The sequence below is a fragment of the Pelodiscus sinensis genome, chromosome 31 (assembly GCF_049634645.1).
Source record: "Pelodiscus sinensis isolate JC-2024 chromosome 31, ASM4963464v1, whole genome shotgun sequence".
NCBI lineage: Eukaryota > Metazoa > Chordata > Testudines > Trionychidae > Pelodiscus > Pelodiscus sinensis.
In genome coordinates, this window is record NC_134741.1 from 1,403,221 (window position 1) to 1,424,269 (window position 21,049).

Sequence of the window (21,049 nt, forward strand, 5' to 3'; positions counted from 1 at the left end):
CTATTCAGGCCCCGCCCACCCCGTCGCGAGCCCGACTGCATCCTGAGGGGGGGGGGAGTGGCATTACTCAACGCGCTGCTACTTCCGCTTCCGGGAAGCGCCGCGAAGCGAGGGGGTGGGGGAGCAGAGCGAGGTGGGGCTGGGCAGTTAAATCGCTGAGGGGCTTCCTGACACCGGCCTGGGGTCAACGGCTCCAACTGCCGCGCGGGGGGGGGGAAGGGGAACGGGTGGGGCGGCCGCTGTAAGGGGGCTGCAGAGTGTGCGGCGGGGAGGGGGGATTTGGACGCAGGGTGAGGAGGGGCCCTGGCCTGAGGGGCGCAGAGACGGGGGGTCTGGCTGGGGCAGGTGGCTGAGGGGCCTAGCGGGGGCAGGGGGTGAACAGGGCTTTGGGGGCTTTTTTGTTTTTTTTTTAATTCTGTTTTTTCTATCCTTAGTGCCGGACCTGCCCCTCCATTGCTCAGCTCAGGAAAATGACACAGCACCTGTTCCTCAGCTCGGAGACAGCCATGGCTGCAGAGAGCTCCCTGGAAACTCTCTGGGAGGAAGCTCCACGTCCTGTCTCTCTGGAGGATTTCACAGCCCCTGTCACTCTGGAGTGTGGGCACAATTTCTGCCAAGCCCCCCATAGCCCTCAGTGCAGAGACACTGAGCAGCAGGGACCCCTCCAGCCTGTGGCACTAACCAAGCCTCTGAGTTTCCAGGCAGCAAAGAGATCAAGATGGGACAGGGTGCATGGGGAGCATCAGGAAGCTCTGAAGCTGTTCTGTGCAGAGGCTGAAACTCCCATCTCTGTGGGGTTTGACAGACCCTGGGGTCACAGGATGGTGCCCATACAGGAAGCTGCCCAGGAGTACAAGGTACAGAATTGCTGTCCAGTGTAATGGGAAATAACATTGGGTTTTAACTGAAGGCTAACTTCACTGACTGTTACCTGGCATGACTCTTTAAAGTCTTCTTTGTGGCACAAGAGATGCTGTAAAAAGTAAATACTTTGGCTTTGTGGAAACTTGCATCAAGTTTCTGCAGATACCCGGTGTGGGAAATGTTTATCTGAGGCTGTGAATCCTGAAACCCAGCTCTGACTGGTGATAGGAGGAGTTTTAACATAAGAGAAAGTGTTAACCATCAGAGATGTTTCGATCGGTATTTCTCCACCAGTGGTATGAGTATCCTTAGGGGAGTGCTTGAGAGAAATCTGGGGGGTACATCAACACAACTGAAATTTGGAGAGAGCTGATTTTTTTGTTCTGTTTTAAGTTTTACATCGCTTTATTATTTTTGTAATTCTTACACCCAAAAATGTCATCACCTGCCCTGCTACAATTAAGTTGTTTAAACAAATGTGTTGCAATGGTAGAAAAAAATTGTCTGAAAACTGTAGGTACTGCGGCTACCTTTTTTTGAGGAAGGGGTAGTTTATTTTGGGGGGGGGGAAGGTTGGGAATCACTGGTTTAGCTCACAGGAACTGCAGGCGAGTCTCTGGGAGTGAGCTACCTTAGGACTGGAGAAAAGGAGGTTACAAGCTGGTACTGATTGGCTGAGAAGCAGTAGTAATCAGTCATTTGCCTTCTAGAACCACAATGGAATCAGGGCCCTGCACAATGCCCAGCAAGGGACAGTCCCTCGCCTGAGCAGGTCACAGTCTAGTTAGACAAATGGTGGGAAGGGAAAATGGGGCAGCAAGTTTCCTTATGGTCACCAATCACATCAGTGATAGAGTTTAGCCCATAACCCCGATCTCTCCAGGCTCAGTCCGAGGTGACACTAAACACTAAGCTACACTTCCTCATGCCTCTCCGCATCACTGAACAGTGATGAAGTGTGGAAAAGGCGCCTTGCTACAGGCCTCAGGCCCAGCAGGGAGGAGGTTTCCCACTGAGATGCTGAACTCCTGGGCTACTGTATGAGGGGTTACAGTTAGATGCGGCAGCCAGCACTAGAGGAGGTCACTGGGCAGGATGCTGTGGGGCCCCGAGCACCTTGAGTCCACCCATAGCAGGGCTCCGGGCAGTGTAGAGCCATGCGAGGCACCACTGAAATTTGACTGGGTTGTAGCAAGAGTTCAAACAGGTTAACTGACGAGCAAATGCGTATTGGTGCCAGTTACTGGTTACACTCCCCACTGTATCTGGCAGTGCCTGCTTGCCCCAGCAACGAATGTCAGTCAAGCTGCTGGGAGTGCCCACCTGCCAGCAGTCTTGGTTGCCACCCCCGGCAGACCCCATGAGAGAGCCCTGCCCCCAGAAGAGCCCACGTCTACTACTGATTTTGTTTGTCAGCTGATTTTAAAAAAACTGTAACTGATTAAATTGTAATCAGTTACTTAGTATTTTTAACCCTTTTTACTTCCTTAATCCCCACCTGCAACATTCTTTATGAAGGGGCCACCACTGATCCGTTCCCCACCCTCACAGGTGTCCTGCTACATCCGCAGTCTACTCCTGACCCTTTTTCAATGGACAAAGCCATGTCCAGGGCCGAGTCCCTGCCGGACAGGGACAGAGCGCCACAATACTGGAACTATCTTAGAGGCAGATAAATGGGCTCCCAACATTTCATGGATTTACCCTGGTGTTTATTTCCGTTTCTTCAGGAAAAATTGAAGGCCCATTTGAAGACTCTGAGGGAAGAGAGAGAAAAGCTGCTGGGAAGGAAAACGACAGCAGAGGGGAAAAACCAGGAGTATCTGGTAGGTGTCTGTGGTAATGAACTGGCAGGGGAGGGCTGTGTTCGGCGATAGACTCCTGTGTGGCCTGGTGAGGTTGGGCTTGTTTGTCTCTCTCCTGGATCATGGATTGCTGGGTTAGATCTATGTGTAGACAAGCCCTGAGGTTCCATGTCAGTGGATGAGTTAATCTCCAGCTCTTGTGGCTTTCCCAGAAATCTTCCCCAAGGGAACTGAATGCGCTGACTGCTCACTTAGTGCATTAATATGTTTGCTTCTTTTTCCTTCCTGGGTATCTGCTTTTTGGGTCTGAAATTCCAAGCGCCCATGAATAACACAACTTGCTGCCCATGACAGCCCTGGGGACATCCCTTTCAGAGGGAAACAGGGCCAAAGAAGATCCTGAGAGACACACCTCTGCCTAGTACCCAAAGGGCAGAGTCAAATAGCACGAATTTTAGGGTTTTCTAACAAGTTATCCCTGCTGTGTACTCCGCTCAACTTGAAAGGGTGCCGGGCTCTATCCATGTCCCTGACCAGCCCCTTTCCCTGTTTTCATACAGAAATGGACCCAAGCCGAGAGGCAGATGATTGTGGCTGAGTTTCAGCAGCTGCAACAGTTCCTGAAGGAACAAGAGCAACTCCTGCTGGCCCAGCTGCAGAAGCTGGATGAGGAGGCTAGGAGGCTCCAGACTGACACTGTTAGGAGACTCTCTGCACAGATTTCCCATCTCAGTGAGTGGATCGGTGAGCTGGAGGTGATGTGTCAGAAGCCAGCGAGTGAATTCCTGCAGGTGAGACTGAGAGAGAAATGTCCCAGCTCCCCACATAGGGAAGGGAGGCTCCTGAATTACATGTGCTGGGATCCAGCCATCCAATCTCGGTGTAACTCTGTGTGCAGTGCTGACTGTTGTGCTTTGCAGAGTTACAGGCACAGCGCTATTAGAGATGGCAAAGCCCCATTTGTTCAGGGGATCTTGGGGCCAGGGCAGGACCTCTCTTCCCATGTTTACAAAATCCCTTCCCTGCGGTCCCCTATATGTGTCCAATGAGGCTGAGATTCTTTTCTGTCTGTCTCCTCTAGGGCGTCAGAAACACCTTGACCAGGTAGGTGGTTCTCACTCCTCTCTCACTGCACAGCGTAGGGCTTGGAGCTAATGTTAGCACCACATCTCCCCAGGGCTCTACAGCCAGATGTTGGATACAAATGTCTCTGACTCATTTAATTCTGAGGGTCTCACCCTTGTACCACAGACTCTGGAATTCTCCATGTAGGGCACATTCTGACGTGAAATATTTCCTAGAGCTGTCTCCCTGGGAACTGTCTGCCTCAGGATTGTGGGACTGGAACATGGGCCTGTCACTGCTGGGCACTAGGCACATTCAACCCAGGGCAGCAGGGATCAAGAGTCTGTCCCATCCAAGGGCTGTTTGGAGACTGGTGTGGAAGGAGCTGGGGATGGGGGAGCTGGAGTCTGTGTTGTGCTTAAAAGAAGCACCCGGTATCTTTTTCAGGGAGATAAGGCAACACGCCACACTTATTGAACATATATAAATCGATCAATATTTGTCATATGCATAGGATACATTACACTCATGCGCACTCACACACACAAGCACAGTCTGTCTTGTTACCAAAAGTTGCTCCCCCTAACTGCACTGGCCAAGTGAGTTAGATGGGGGAGAGGTGGAGCCGGGTTTCTGCCGATCCGGATCGATGCTCCCATGTTGACAAGACGAAAACCCGGGGTCCCTCTGCAAGATGCCTCATTTATTCCTCTCATGCAGCCAATTAGTCATCACCTTGCCTTTCTTAATGCTGCTTCTAAGAGAGTCCTTCTAAGGGCAGGCACTTAGAGGCCTTGGGAGTCAAGCTGCATGTCCAGTCTTCTTAATGAGCTCACTTTACAGGTATTGTCTTGGATCTGGCTCCCAGACCTTCTCCACCCTTGTAATTGCTGCTGGAGGTGCTCACCTTTCATTCTCCATTCACACCTCATTCATTTCAACAGGACAATCAAGGAAAGGGGAGAGCTCAAAAGACATTTTTTTTTCTTAATACAAAGTTATAGGAGAAATGTTACAGAGATTCTATCAGAACACTTAACAAAGATATATCTAAAAGGACAAGATCTTAATACAAAGTTATATGAGTGATAATATTACAGGGATTTATCCACATCAGTCTAGTCCCTAGTGGGCAGATTGCTTCAGCCCTTCACCTGGGAACCTCTTGTCCCTAAGTTCCTGGAAGCCAAGGAGTGAGTTGGCTATGGAGACTCAATTCCCCTTTTGTCCCCCAGCTGGTCTCGCCAGGCCAGAGGTGAAGAACAGCAATGGGACCTTTCAGGGGAAGGCTGCGTGCCCATGGACTGTGTTGCCCCAGCTCTCAGGCTGGGAGAATTGAAGGAATTCTAACTCCAGACCTGTTAAAGCTGAGACTTACTAGCCAGAACTTCATCAGTAAATGAAATACAATCACGTGAAATTGTTTCTGTCCAGGTGTGAGACGGGGCAATTCCAGCTGCCAGAGGAGATTACCCCTGAACTAGAAGAACAAATCAGTGGTTTCTCCCAGAAAACAATTGCGCTGTCGGAGACCCTGAGGGAGTTCAAAGGTACCTAGAGATAATGGAGGAGGGGAAAGTGGTTCAAGTATCTGAGACTATTGAATCTGGCCTCTGACGCCAACCTTCCCCTGCCTCAATTCCCACATGGAGAATGATGGCCCCATGGCTCGGCTCTCCTTACAGACACTGAGTGAACAGACCCAACTGCTTGCAGATAGAGCCAGGGGTTTGCAAACTCTGAAGCTCCCATTCAGAGATCAAAATGGCTAAAGTTACTGTGATGGCCACGTGTTCCGCCATCACAGCTCCAGGTTATGATAGGAGGCAGTAAGTGAATGAAAAACCAAGTGGGAGGGAGTGGGGACAGTGTTATAGGAGAGCCTGGAATCTCACCTCTCCTATCCCTTCCCCCTCTAGACACTCTGCCCTCTGCACTGGAGAGATCAAGAGGAAAATGCCTGGGAGCTTTCAGACAGGGTGAGTTTGCAGGTGGAGATTCTTTAAATGATGAGAATTCCTGTGGAAACATCTTCATGGGATTGTCATTGAAGTTACCAACCAAACCCAGCAACCGCAGGGCACACAGCCCTAAATCTCATCTACTGATCAGTGAGGAGACCCAGGGGCACTGGATTGGGGAACTGTAGACACTTGGTGAAACACTGGTCTATGAGATATGATACTGAAGGGGTGAAGCTAACGCACACAACGGACAGCACCTGCAGGCTCAGATTTTACTGCTCAGTCAGTTTCAATATGGGGTTGGTTTCAAACCATAAATAGGCTGAGAGCTGACTGGCTTCCTCTGTATCGGTCTGTTCATGGCAAGAAACCGCTGGATCCCCCAAGAACTGTTCACTGTAGTGCAGGCCTGAGCAAAATACAGCCAGCCCAGGGGCCGGATCAACGCCACCAAGCCATCGAATCCAGCCCATGGATGCTGGTGGGGAGCCATGGGCTGGTCCTGTGCTTGCCACACCCCATCTGTAAGCTACTCACAAGCAGCTATTGGCCCAGAGGAGAGGGGGAAGGCTTCAGGCACTTTGTCCACCCCCAGGACAATCTCATTGGCCAGATTTTGGCCAGAAATGAAGTATCATGCCTCCTCCCCTCCAGCTCATAATTATTTACACTCGCACATGGCTCTGCAGCCTGTGGAAGGGTCAGGCAGGCTCCCTTCCTGCCTGAGAGAGGTGCTTGGCTGCTGGCCAGGAGTCACTCAGGTAAGTCTCCTGGCTAGAGCTTGCCTTTGGCACTGCAACTTCTCCTTTCCCCTCCTAATCTCTGCCCTCCACTCCACGTACCCAAACTCTGTCCTCCTCCTGCACTTATATATGCAAGAGCACTCAGTGGTGAGAAACCCACAGCCCCTTATTTGTCCACTCAGCTACTTCTGTAAAGTTACTTGAAATATTTGATGAATAGTTGGCTAATCCAGTGCCCCAGGTCACACTTGCCTCTTTTACCCAAAATCCCTCCCAGACCCTTCTCTCCCTTCTGCATTCCAACCCCTTACCCCAAGCTCCCTTCTGCACCCAACGCCCATCCCAGAATTAATGCATTTCCTCCATTAGTGTCATGGAAGAGTGCAACTCAATCACTTTCCCAAAATCTTGGCGTGCCTCCGCCCCGCCCCCATCAAAATGAATTGCCCACCCCTGGTCTAGTGGCTACGGCTCAGTGAAAGCCAATAACTCAAAGTTGAAGCCAGACAATTTCAGGATAGAAAAGAGGCACAACTGTTTGATAGGCAAGAGGATTAGCTGTTGAAACAAACGGACAAAGAACTGATGGATTCTCCATCTCTTGATGTCTTCAAATCAATACTGGGCAACTTTCTAGGAAACAGAGCTTTGTGTGTGGGTAACTGGACTAAGTGCAGTGGCTTGTGCCACGGAGGGGGTCAGACTGCAGGGCTAAAGAGATCTTCTGACCCCACGAATTTTAAAATCTCATCCTGCAAACACTCAGCACACGTGTTTAATTATATGATCTGAATGGTATTAACTTCATTTAATCTTGGTTCTGGGTCAGCTGAGAGAACCATAATTTGTGCTGCGAATCGATGAATGAAGATTAAGAGTTTTCAATACAGCAGCCTAAATTTAACCTATGTCCATGTTCAGGTGGGTGAATATATGGTTTATCAGAAACACTGGGTGCTGAGAACTGAATCCCACTGTTACAGGTGCAGTAATGTTGAAACTGAAGCCAGGTACTGAGAGAAATTAATATGGATTTGGGATCTAACTTGAAGGTGCTGTTTATGGAATATCTAGACTCAAACTTTTGCCCATAGTGGCAGAGTCTATAACACGCATCACTAGGAACAGTGTCTGGGCAGAATGGGGGTGTGGAAGGGATTAAAGCCCCTTCTGAAATGTCTCCAATTGCTCTTGTCCCCTTGCCAGGCTGCAGAACACCCATGTCTGTCCCCAGCTCAGCCCCTGGCCTGCAGAGCCAGGGACAGGAAATGGCTGTGGCGGAGCCGGTGAGCTTCGAGGAGGTGGCTGTGTATTTCTCTGAGAAGGAATGGGCCCTGCTGGACCCAGGCCAGAGAGCCCTCTACTGGGATGTGATGCAGGAGAATTATGAGTCTGTGAGCTGGCTGGGTAAGGATTCCTGTCCCCTCGGGTATCAGAAGTTGGGTTGGGTTTGGTTGAGGCCCCACAATGTCCTCTGCCCCCCAGTGTCAGGAGTATCAGCCCCAGTAATCCTGGCTCCTGTGAGAGAGACTGTCCCCTCCACGCCTCCTCCCAGGGGAAGCAGGTTCAAGAACATAACAAAGGGTCTGCTCTTCTCACAGCCAAGGTCTTAATGTGCTTCCCCATTATCTTGCTCATGTTGTGCCTTGGCTGGAGGTGTCAGTGGAAGGGGCCAGCCAAGATCAGCAGGTGGGTCTGGGTCTGGCTGCTGTTAGTGTCTGTGGGGTACCCTTGTGCTACATTGACAGAGTGTGTGTCTTGTTCATGTTCCATGGCTCAGGTTGTTGCTGTAGAAAGACACAGGCTCCGTTCAGGGGCTCAGGCTTTCAATCAGGTTTATTGTCGGAGGAGCAGGATGCTAGTGTCCCAGCTCCCCGAGCACAGGTACAATGAGATGTGTCCTATGCCAACAAGGGTACCAGCCCAGTCATTAACCCCTCCATACCTCATACAGTTGGGTGCCTCTCAATATGAGGAAGCTGAAATGGGAGGCTCAGAGTGATGGGTGGGAGCTGAGTCGGCAGGGGGCTGACATTAAGCTCCAGCGAGCCAGGTGATAAAGGCACAGAGGCAGGCGACAGCAGCCTTTATCTCCTGGAGGATGTGTTGTCAGCAACGTTATATCCTGGGCAAGCATGCTGGAGTCCACTCAGTCCTGCCAACCATTGTCCAGGAGATCAGTGACTTTGGTGTCACCAGCCAAGACCAGCCTCGGAGCACCCAAGGGACATCCACCCCCCTGTGCCCCAAGAGGAGTTCAGGCTGGAGCTCTCCACCCTCGAACCATGGGGGTAGATGTGATGGCAGAGCCCAGCTTTCAGGAGTTGAGGAGATCTCTGCAGCTCTCAGATTTCAGAGGAGATGTCTCACCATCAGCAGCTGGCTGTGCTCCCTCTATCAGAAAACTGGACGGCAGGGGAGGCAGACGAATCCCCCGGGGCCACTTTCATAGTCTTGTGGTCTAATCTTGACTTGCCCCTTTTCTTTCTGCCACTGCCCATTTGTTCCTCATGTCTTTCCCTTTTCTTAGCAACCCCTCTAGCCGCTTCTCCTGTGTGGGGCGCTAGAGGGAGCCCGGGGAACGCAGGGAGCCCAGGGCCTGCTGGTGAGTTCCCAGCAAGCTGCTGCTGAAATCCCTGCTGCTCTGTGGGGCACAGAGAGAAGCCTGGGGGGTTGTTGGGTTCTCTGCCACTGAGGCTCCTGCTAGTGGGAGCAGCCATTGCTGAGGGCAGCCCTGGAACCCTGGTGGGCTGCTGTTGCAGTCGCTGCTTTTCCAGGTAGCCCCTCCTGTGCTGGGCTGCTCTGCTGCTGCTGTTCCGTCAGCGCTGTCTTCTTTCTGGCCAGCGTTCCCCCTAAGGCAGCGCTTCCCAATCTCTCTCACACCGGGAACCACCAAACCCAGTCACAAACTGGTAACGTTGTAATGGCATGTTCATTATGCAAGTAATGAATATGCATAGTTACCACTCCCGCACAGATCAGAGTTCGCAGATATCGACATTAAAAGAAATCATAGGAAAAAAAATCCCTTTTGGCTGCTGCGTGAGGCAGCCCCTCCCCTGGGGCAACTGGTGCCTGCAGGTGGAGGAGTACAAGAGGGGTACCCACAGCAGTGGGGGCACTTGGAGCACCCTGTTTTGAAACTTTAGATATTTTGTTGGGGCACAGGAGCAAGTGTCCCCAAGTGCTACCAGCAATAACCTCTGCCCTCCCCCCTCCTGCCCCTTGGGGTGAGAGAGCTGCCATTGCATCTGTCCCTCTTCTTTTCAAGTGCTGCCCTGTATCTCTCCTCCCTTCCCCAGCCAAACTGCTCTTGCTCCCCCAGTCCCCCTCCTGCCCCCACCTCTCACATCCCTGTTCCCCCTCAGCTGACTTATCAGCCCGTTCCTATTCGTCCCCACATGGCTAGCTTCCCCCCCACCCTGCACACTTTGAGAGCTGTTGGCAGCTTCCCTGGGCCTGGGCAGGGATTGCAACCCTTCCAGTGGGATCATCTTGTGGATAAACTCTGCCCCTGCAGCACTGGGCCCCTTTTCCTTGAGGGACAGGAGTGGGATGTCTCTGACCTGTCCCCAAGCGCTGCCTGCCCTGGGGCAGGGGCTGGGCTGGGCTGGGCTGGGCTGGGGCGGGGCACTGCCCTGGAAGCAGCTCCCAGGGCACAGCTTTCTAAATACCATTGGCCCAGTGGGAGATTTCCCCTTCCTGGCTGTAGCCTGAGCTGGGGGGGCCCAGCAGCCCCAGCACCCCCTCTCTCTCCCTTCAGGGCTCAGGGATCTGGCCTTTGTCTGGCCCAGGGTCTCAGCAAGCAGAGGCTGAGTGTCATTTCCTGCTTCCCAGCCGGAGTCAAAGATCACTTTCTCCTGCTCCTAGGTCCTGTTGAGCAACAGGTTCCTGCTGGCTGCTGCTGAGTCCTAGTGCAACACCAGCCCCTATGCTCAGGCAGTGTGTCATGGCCCAGCAGTTCACGACCCACCACTGGTCCATGGACTAGCAGTTGGGAACCACTGTGCTAAGGTGCCTGCCTGTGCAGCTGCACATGAGGAAGTGAATGTCACAGAGCCTGTTAACAACATGCCTCTTGGACCCTACAGAGGAGGTGGAAGATGGTCATGTGCTGGGGAAATAGGAAGTGGGTGGGGTAGCTTGGGAGAATAGGGGGAGGTGTGGCAGGATCAGTGGGATGAGGTGGGGGTGGGCTGGTGCTGGGATGCAGCTGATGGTGTTTGCTAGAGCCTGGACACTCTCCTATGCTCAGACTGGGCGGGGGGGAGCAGGCTGCATCAGGGGTTGGGGTGCCAAAAGTGAGGTCAGTCCAAGCTCAGCTTCTCTTGTTGTTGAGGTAACCCTGAGGCTGCGGTGAGGAGCTGGTGTTAATTCCATCCTAACTTTGTTGATGTTATTCCTGGCATGGCTCACACCTTGTAATTATGTGATGGGGAGGAGAAATGCGGCACCCCCACTATGTTCCACTGCTAGAATTATAGAGCAAACCCCACGCTCTGATTTCTCTGCAGTTCTAGGACAACGAGTGCGTCACCTCCTATCAGCAGGGACAGAGGAAGCACTTGAATTTGGCCAAGGTGAGTTTCAGCTGACAGCTGCTAGACATGTGGCGGGAGAGGTTCGTTTGATGGGAGGGAGACAGATCCAGAGCAGAGAGGTGCAGAGAGCTGAGGGGTTCTACCTGATTAGAACTCAGGATCTGACTTGTATTGGTGGTTTTTTAATTGTAAAGCCTTTAGGCTGCCTTTGTGGAGACGTGTCTTCCTAGTGTCCTGGGGCGGGTGAATATTTTTAAAAATGCAGAGGAGGTTGCAATGAAGCCATAACCAGCTGAGGATCAGGATTTAAGCTGCCGGCAAGTCCACCCAGTGAACAAACCGAATAAACATCCTCAGGGCACAGAGAACCCGCAGCAGCAGTGTGCACACAGCTGCCTCTGACAGGAGAAGCCACACACAGCCCAGTGGCTCTGCCTGGCTCATGAGAATGCCCAGGGCAAGGACGTCCCAGAACGTCTGGTAGAGCTGTATGAATCAGCCATTGGTGCCTGCAGACGGGCTGTGTGTGATACACAAGAGAGAGGAAACTCTAGGCGGTCTCAGGCCCCCATGCTGACCACCAGGCCTGCATCCCGCAGGGCCGCTCAGAGATTGGTCAGTTTGGAGAAAAACAGTTGGTGGAGAAAACTCTCGCCCTTTATCTCACCTGCCCTGCAGCCATAAGAGCAGTGCTGCCCCTTTCTAGGAGACACATGATTTTTTCCCTCTTCCTCTTCTCCAAAGCACACAAGAAGCAGCAACACATCCCTTCAGGGGCTTTGATCCATCACTAAACAAAAGCTCATGGGCTCAGTGTTCACCCATGAGCCAGAGTTCTTCCCATTTCCCCCAGCATTCACTGAGCAGGCAGACACAATCAGGATTGGGAGCCACGTATCTTTCAACCTCCGTGACTTGATTAGGCAACAAGGCAGCCAGGTCAGGGCCATATGCACTTAGCCACTGTTGCAGCTGGGCTTAAAAACTGGCCTGGCTTCCGCAGGCAGGCAGGGCAGGTCACAGGCAGCCTGTTCCACTCCATAAGTAGCAGGAGCGCTGGGCAGGTGTAGCTGCAGGGCCTTATTGCTGACCCTGGTCCCCTGGGGTAGTCTCAGCACGACAGAGTGACAGCACAGCTCCTCCCCTTCTCTGAGCCATGGGAAAGCTGCACCTCTACCCTTGCCAGGTGAGCCAACCTCCCAAAAGGACTCCGCATAGGTATCACCCTCTACAGGGTATTCTTACAATACCAGCAAGCCGGCCTGAGCTGCTTACGTAGGGAGGGTGTCACTGTTAGGGTTGCAATCAAATACACACACCCACATTGCAATGTTCTTGCATAAGGTTTGAGCCAATGATGGAATAAACCACTGGTTAGGTAAGTGTCTGGTTGCTTCTTAAAGATTGGCCAGTTCTCTGTCCTGTGGTTAGAATGATTTCAATAGGGTATGTCCGTAGACCAGCCATCAGAGCTGGGAAAAGGCCAACTAGAGTTGTTTCACTAGCCTTTTATAGCTCTCCGGCATGTGGATGGCAGGGTTCCCTCTCTTTTTTCCATCCAAGTGTGGAATGCATGTTGTTGTGAACTGACACGGGCTCTTGTGTGCCACCAGAACAAACAAAAACCCTTTTCGATTTAGTATCTAATTTTTTTTTAAAGTGACCACATGGATAATTCAGTGAGGACAGGCTAGTTCATTCACTACTTATTACTCAAAAAGTTAAATGCAAGTGTAAGAGAAATAAAAAGCATAGACCAGTCAGATCATTAACATCCACACTTGGAAAGAATAAAATGATAGAGACCCTACATGTGCATTACCGGTAGTGCTAAGCAGTAACGGCGACAATAATAGTGATGTGCTACAAGCTGAGTGTGAAATAGTGTGTATCTCTGGGAGATAGTTGTTTACTTTACAACCATGTGTGTGACACAGACTGTGTGTGTAAGAGAAGGACAGAGATTGCTTGTGTGCTGGCTGCTACTGGGGAAGTTTCTGGGAAGCCCCATGTACTGTCTCTTTAAGACAGTGCAAGCTGTCCTGCTTTGTCCCTAAGCCCTATTGTCTCCCCCTCCCCTGCTCGGCACAGAGGGGGTGCACAAGGAGGGGAAGGAGAATTGTGTGTGCGCCCATCTCTGTGTGTCACAGAGTGTGTGAGTGAGACACAGAGACTATATCTATGCTGCACCCTTCTTCCACAAAAGCTTATGCAAATGAAGCACAGAGTAGCATATTGCCATGCTGCATTTGCATAATTAATTAGCAGCTGTTTTTATTCCAAAAGGAGCTGTGTAGATGGCTCCTTTTTGCACAAAAACCTCCTCTTGCACAAGAGCCGTTCTTCCTGAAAAAACGGGGATGGAGAGTTTGTGTGCGAGACAGACTGTGAGCTGGCTGCTGAGATCTCTCACAAGCAGAGCACTGCTTCTAAGAGAGTCAGGCTGTCACCATTCACATCCTGAAGCAGCCAGACTGTCCCCCCTCTGCCATGCTCTATGGAGTTTGGGTACAGCCTCTGGGGACACCCTGAGATAGCACTCCCCTCCCCCCACTCTGTGCAGTTAGGAGATTCCCTCCTGGGAGCAGGTGCAGGATAGTGCTGGGCAGGATGTGATTTTTCTCCTTGGCAGCCACACATGTGCACAGCTCACAGGGAGCACAGGTTGAAGGGACTCATTGTTCCAAGCAAAGCCCCCAGCACTGTGAGTAGAAACGCACAGGGACAGGATGGAGTTCAGTGTCACATGCCCGTGCCTGCTCTGATGAGCCATGGTGGCATTTCCCTCTGTCTCCCTGGAAAGTCCATGGGAAGGTCTGTCCCTGGGGATGAGCTTTCCATGGCCTGCATGTTTTCTGGATGGACCGTCCCTCTGAATGCTCCGTTCACAGTGCGCTAGCTGGATGGAAATGACATTTTAGATATTTCCACAGTAGTACCTATATTTGAAAGATGGGCTAATGGTCATTATTCATAACTTGAGGTTCAACAATGATGTCCACGTGCAGACAGTGATAATCACAATCATCGCATCAGAACGTTCCCATTGGCATTGTACATGGCACAATTACAACAAAACTTGTGGTAGCACTATGACCTACATCGTCATTTTAATCCTATAAAATCACAGGGGGCTCTTCCCAGCACTCAATGATTGTCCAAGAAGTGGTCCGGCTGACCGTGTGAGGAAGGCGCCCATGAGGTGGCAAAAATGTGAATGGTTGATTCTGTGCAGCCCAGGGAGACAACAAATGGGAGGCCAGGCTGGTCAGGAGGAAGGCTGGAATCCATACAAAGAGGCTACTGGTGGTAGTGGTTGTGGCAGAGTAGAACCAAGGTTGCAGAAGGGGAGCTGAGCTGCAGAAACAAAGCAGCTTTTGCTCCAAGACACCCTCCCTGCAAGAAGCGCAGCCAGACACCACCATGGCCAGCTATGGAAGTAGTAGCTATTATGGGCAGTGTCAGGGCCCACCCAACCACAGGTGGAGTCAGGAGTGTGGCACACAGGCAGGGTCTGAAGCAGCCAGCAAAGGATTTCCCTCACTGTTCAGGTAACTTATTCTGCTTCTGCCTGGTTCAAGTAGAGCATCCAATCCAATGAGCAGGAGCTTTGTGGACAGAGCCCTTGCAGAGCCACAGCTGGGGAGCTGCTGGGTCCTTTCCAAGTCCTAGTGACCTGCCATGTGGCCACTGTAGTCTGAGCCCTGACTGTGTCTCTTAAGCAGCATGTTCCTGACCTACCCTGGAGTGGGTGAGAGGATGAAACAGGCCATGAGGGAGACTTAGTTGTACACTGGAACTGTGGATCTCAACTTTTTTAGACCATGGCCCACATTGCTCAATGCAGATTTTCCGTGGACCTCAAGCCAACCACCTGTGGTGACAGAATAGGTGTAGAGAGCATAGTTTGGGTGAGAGGTGTGCTGGGAGTAGGGGTCTGGGGATAGGAATGCAGAATCTGAGGGGGGGTCTCCATTCTTCCCACAACTCCTAAGCACCGCAACCCCTACCCCACTGCTTCCATATGCCCTCAAGAGTGGAGAAGAGCACTCAGCTCCCCCAGGGAATAAGCTAGGCCATTCATCAGGCAGGAGGTAATGCACTCTTTCTGCAGAGGAGTCTGTCCTGGGATCTTGTAACATCCAGTCTCCGCAAGGTGGGTGAGTGAGTCAGATCCTGGGTCTAGAAGTATAATGGCACAGACTTTAATGAAGAAAATCAGCACTTGGTTAATTGCTCCCCAAGCAGGATTTCCAGTGTCCAAAGCTCATGCGATCTCCTGGGTGGAGCAAGAGGAAGAGATGTGGATCCCAGATCTCCAGGGCTGTGAGGAAGGGGAGATCATCAGTGACACCCACACAGGTGAGCAATCAGCTAAGCTGACTCAGGTGTCATTTGTGCACTTTCATCAAGTCTCACTGAGCTTTCAGCTTGTCTTCAATTCCAGTCAGAGTGGAGGGCAAAGGTTGGTCTGTCTCCTTTGGGAAAGGACTCTGTGGAAGGAGGATGGGCTCAACTCATGATTATTGAACTTTCAAGGATTCTGTATTTCCTGTTCAGAGTTTTCTTTTCAGCTCAATACAGGGAATGACTCCTGTCTGGTTTCTGTCTCTGTCCAAGCAGGTGATGGGATGCTGAGTGAGAAGAATGAGGAGAGTCTTCAGCAGGAAGCACAGGAGCAAATCACTCCACATGGACTGTTACTGGGAGGATCTGAAGGGCATGTTTCCCAGATATGTGAGCAGGGAGAGACCTGTAAGAGCCAACGTAGCCCAGATAGGCACCAGGGAAACCATTCAGAGAAGGAACAGGGTGAATCCAGTCACAGGAGCGGAGGAGTGAAAGGAAACATAGAAACCATTCAACAGAAAATCCCCCTTGACCAAGCACACTCCTCGTACAATGACTGTGCTACTCTTATTGAACATCAGAGAATCCACACAATGGGACAAACCTTTTATTGCTCTGACTGTGGGAAAAGCTTTAGCAGGCGTTCAAATCTTTCTAGACATCAGAAAATCCACACAGCAGAGCCACGTTTGAACTCTGCTGATTGTGGGAAAAGCTTCAGTGAGAGCTCAGACCTTGTTAGACACAGGAGAATCCACACAGAGGAGAAGCCTTTCATCTGCTCTGACTGTGGGGAAAGCTTCAGATGGAAATCTCATCTTAATCTGCATAGGAGAATCCACACAGGGGAGAAATCCTTCATCTGCTCTGACTGTGGGAAAAGCTTCGGTTGGAATTCACATCTTAATCTCCATAGGAGAATCCACACAGGAGAAAAACCCTACAGTTGCTCTGACTGTGGGAAAAGCTTCCGTGGACGCACGCATCTTCTTAATCATATGACAATTCACACAGGAGAGAAACCTTTCAGCTGCTCTGATTGTGGGAAGAGCTACTGTAGGCGCTCATATCTCGTTATACATAAAAGAATCCACACAGGGGAGAAACCTTTCAGCTGTACTGACTGCGGGAAAAGCTTCAGTACTAGCTCATATCTTGTTATACATAAGAGAATCCACACTGGAGAGAAACCTTTCAACTGCTCTAACTGTGGGGAAAGCTTCAGTAATAGCTCACATCTTGTTAGACATAGCAAAATCCACACAGGGGAGAAACCCTGATTGTTCTGTGCGGGGGAAAGTTTCAGAGAGAGAGATGAGGCCTTGTTAAAGATTGGAGAATTAACACGGGAAAAACTCTTTTCCTGTTGGAAAATCTTGATTTGGCACTCACATTTTAACAGTCATGATACAATCCACACAGGAGCAGCATAGAACACTAGAACTGGAAGGGACCTTGAGACATCATCACCTTTTCCCCTGCCTTCAGAGGAGGCCCAAGCACCATCTATCATCCCTGATAGATACCTCCAATGATGGAGATTGCAGAACCGCTGCAGACAATTTATTCCAGTATTTAATCACCCTGATACTTAGGAAGCTTTTTCTAATGTCCATCCTAAACCTCCCTTGCAGCAATTTAAGCCCATTGCTGCTTCTATCATCAGAGGTTGAAGGAGAACAATTTTTTCCCTCCTCTTTATAACATCTAAGTACGTAAAAGACTGTCACCAAGGACTGGACTAACAGGATAGTTTATTACGTGATGAGCTTTCGTGGGCCAGACCCACTTCCTCAGATCAAATTGTGGAAGAAAATTGGCATGACCATATATACCAAAGGGATACAATTTTTTTAAAAAAGTGAACATATAAAATTGACAAATCAGATTTTAGAACAGGGAGGGTGGGGGGTTGGAGGTTAGTGTTTGAGATAATTATATTAGGGGTGACAATTGGGGAAGCTGGTAATGGGTAAGATAATTAGCATCTTTGTTAAGGCCCATTTGTAAAGTGTCAAATTTAAGCACGAATGACAGTTCTGAGCCTCAGACCACAACCCCAAGAGTCCCTATGGCCACAATAGGGCTTGAACCTATGACTTTGGCAGTATTAGCTTTCATGGCTCCTTCCCCACTCTGGCATGATAAATGCAGAAGTGGGGGCCAGCAAGTGTACTCCAAAGCCTTATCTACCAGGCTTTGGTATAAAACTTCCCCCAAAATCCTAAAAACCTAGATCTTGGGAATAAAACTTCTGCTGCCACCACCTAAATACTGATAAAGAAATCAGGGGAAAGATCATTTAGGAAATTTCACCCCTATTTTAAAAATCAGGACACACAAGTAACCAGTGTCAGGTTAATAAAAAGAAAAGAGAAGACTTTTATTATTACAACAATATTCCTGTTGCAAGCATAATGACTAGATGGGAAGGTAACAAAATATACTCATGGGCTGTGTCTACACTGGCATGAATTTCCGGAAATGCTTAAAACAGAATAGTTTTCGTTATAAGTATTTCCGGAAAAGAGAGCGTCTACATTGGCAGGCTGCTTTTCCAGAAAAGCCCTTTTTCCGGAAAAGCATCTGTGGCCAATGTAGACGCGCTTTTCCGGAAAAGAGCCCCGATCGTCATTTTCGCAATTGGGGCTTTTTTCCGGAAAAGATTACTGTGCTGTCTACACTGGCCCTTTTCCGGAACAGTGTTCCGGAATAAGGACTTATGCCCGAGCGGGAGCAGTGTAGCTTTTCCAGAATAGGGGCTGATTTTGTACAGTAGAGTGTCGTTGCTTTTCCGGAAATTCAAGGGCCAGTGTAGACAGCTCGCAGCTTATTCCAGAAAAGCGGCTGATTTTCTGGAATAAGTGGCCCAGTGTAGACACAGCCATGGAGAAACTCCATGGGCTTAGAACTTAGTTACAAAGAAAAGCCAAACCATCTTTTAAACAGTGCCAGACATCAGATCCCATACCCAACCCTTAAAACAATAAAGCCTAACAAAACTACCTAAACTTTACTCTACTTACAGAAAATGAAGAATCGTGTCTTGGAGAGAGAGAGAGAGACATGCTTGTCCCTCTCTGTAGCTGCAGAGAACACACCCAGAGAGACAAAAGGGAGAAAGGAAAAAACCCAAATTCCTTTGTCCCAGTTTGAAAGACCATTCCTACTGGTCACTCCACCTGGCTAGGTGTAGTTAACCCTTTAATCCCCAGGCTGCTGGCTAACCCTCATAATCGTGACATTAGCAACACACTCTGACCAACTGACCTAACCAACCACAGGAATAGGGCTCATAAGCAGCCCTTTCAGAAAGGAGCCTTGGACAGCTTTGTTGTGGGTGGTGGAACAAGGTGTGTGGAGCAGGAGAGCTCTTTTTGGGGTGGGGAAACTAGCTCAAGTGTCAGAGTGTTTATATAGCATAGAAGAGACAGTGGGATCAATACTCACCTTCTCCAGTGATGAGGCGTCTGTATTTCTCTTGGCACAGCCAGCCAGGGGTCTAAAGGCCTCCAATGGCCCCTCCCTCCTCCTACTTGCTCTCCCAAGAAGCCAGCCCTTTTGGGGCAGAAAGCCTCTGGGCCCCAGCCTCCCTTTGCCTGGCCATGGTAGAAGTTGTGGAGACAGAGCTGCTGCTCCAAGAAGAGCTCCTTCCCCCTACCCTGGCTAAGGCAGGGCAAGGGAAGAGGGGTTGGGCTGGCTAGCTCCTGGATGGGGTAGCAGGGCAGACAAGGCCTTTCTCAGAAGCACAGCTGGGTTCTCCACAGAGGAGCCAAATGGGCTCAGCCTTAGGAGCAAAGGATTGTCCAGTGGGGGGCAACCACACTGAGGAGGGGGCAGGAGCATATAACCTAGAGGGAAAGGCTGAAGGATTTGGGCTTGTTTAGTCTGGAGCAGAGCAGAGTGGGGGGAGGAGGGGGATTTGAGACCTGCCTTCAACTCCCTGAAGGGGGGTTCCAAAGAGGGTGGAGAGAGGATGCTCTCAATGGTGACAGATGGTAGAACAAGGAACAATGGTCTCAAGTTTCAGTGGGGGAGGTCCAGGTTGAAGATTAGGAAAAGTTATTTCCCTAGGAGAGTGGGGGAGCACTGGGATCGGTTCCCAGGGAGGGGGTGGAATCACCATCCATAGAGAGTTTTAAATCCCATCTTGACAAACCCCTGGGTGGGACAATTGAGTTGAGGTTAGTTCTGCTTTGGGATGGGGTTGGACTCAATGACTATGTCTACACTGCACTGTAACATTGAAAGAAGATACGCAACATGTGCTATTCAAATTGTGTAGCTTTTTCAAGTTTATTTCAGAATAGGCTATTTCGAAATAAATTTAGAAATAAACTTCTGTTTCAAGACATCTCTTACCCCTTGTGGAACAAAGGTTACTGGGATGCTGAAATACCACATCTCTTATTTTGAAAAATATTTCAAAATAGCAGGTGGTTTGTGAAGACACAGGGCAGCTAGTTGAGGATACCTCTGGTAACCCAAAATAACTTTTATAGGTAGACATAGCCAATGACTCCAGAGGTTCCGTCCAGCCCTACAATTCTAAAGGCTTCTGCCAAAGGCTGGAAATGATTCAGGCACTATTAGATCTTCAGTTTAAGGCTCTCCCAACTGAGCTACTTCAGCAGTTGTTGGTTAGCCTCTGGGACCACCACTTCTCTGTAAGGGATGTACAAGAGAGAAGCTGTTGCCAGGGGCCATGTAGGGCAAGATGAGCTTTGCCTGCATCCCTCTGCCTGACTCACTATTTTGCCACATTCCTTACTCCCTTCCTGAGCTGACCCAGTGGCGGAAAGGATAGAGGCTGCTGATGGTGGGGATGAAAATGGGTAATGGTGGTGAGAGGGTCAAGGGTCCCACCCTCTCTGTGCCACTTGGCCTTGGATCCTGGCCACCCAGCATTCACTCTGATGAGGCCATAATAAGCAAAGAGGGGATTTCCACTGATTCCTTTGTGTGGACTTGAATCCCAGCTCCCCGGGGGGCCCACTGCAAAGGGAAAGCCCTACAAAGCTTGAAAAAATCACAGCTGCAGCTGAAGTTTGAATTCTCAACCTCAGCATATCACCTATGAGTACTGTCTTATAGGTACTGTGTACTGACCCATTGCATCACTGGAGCAGCTGTTTAATTGGGTTTGTCAAAGTCCCTAGAGTGAGAAAGTTAAGATGCACCAAGTAGAATTGGGCAAGAGGGGACAGGATTGCCAAGGATTTGCAACAAATCAACATCTCACCCCCAGGTACCACTGGTGGTGTGTCTAGACTGCCCCCAGCTTTGAAAAGAAGATATGCAAATTTGGTGTGAATTTGTATATCTCCTACCAATTGCTTTTTTTAAAAAAAAAAACAATATAGAGAGGGTTTTTCAAAAAAGGAGAAATACCAATCTTGCACAGAAAAAAAAAAGGCCACAGCCATACTGCTTGTCTTTGCACAAAAAACCCTAGTGTAAAAATGGATTGGAGGAGATTATGCAAATGAAGGATGAGGAAATGCTAATCTGAGCTTCATTTGCATTGCCTCTTCTGGAAATACAGGCTACGTCTACACTGGCATGATTTTCCTAAAATGCTTTTAATGGAAAAGTTTTCCGTTAAAAGCATTTTCGGAAAAGCACGTCTAGATTGGCAGGATGCTTTTCCACAAAAGCACTTTTTGCGGAAAAGCGTCCGTGGCCAATCTAGACACGGCTTTCCGCAAAAAAGCCTC

The 21,049-nt window shown here is 50.0% G+C and overlaps 1 protein-coding gene across 6 annotated transcripts; it reads left to right on the forward strand.

Moving 5' to 3' along the window:
* Positions 1-6: 6 nt before the first annotated feature.
* On the forward strand, positions 7-21,049 carry LOC102451106 (uncharacterized). 6 transcript variants are annotated; one of them, XM_075912827.1, is made up of 12 exons: positions 7-133; positions 435-857; positions 2,595-2,690; positions 3,230-3,460; positions 3,751-3,773; positions 5,169-5,284; positions 5,654-5,713; positions 7,648-7,848; positions 8,972-9,046; positions 10,956-11,021; positions 15,228-15,344; positions 15,603-21,049. In XM_075912827.1, the coding sequence occupies exons 2-12, from the start codon at positions 471-473 to the stop codon at positions 16,610-16,612; spliced, it is 2,382 nt and encodes a 793-aa protein (XP_075768942.1). In that variant the 5' UTR covers positions 7-133; positions 435-470; the 3' UTR covers positions 16,613-21,049. The 6 variants fall into 6 exon arrangements, with proteins under 6 accessions (XP_075768942.1, XP_075768944.1, XP_075768943.1 ...); XM_075912829.1 differs by having other exon boundaries at positions 15,231-15,344; positions 15,603-21,048; XM_075912828.1 differs by having other exon boundaries at positions 15,606-20,990.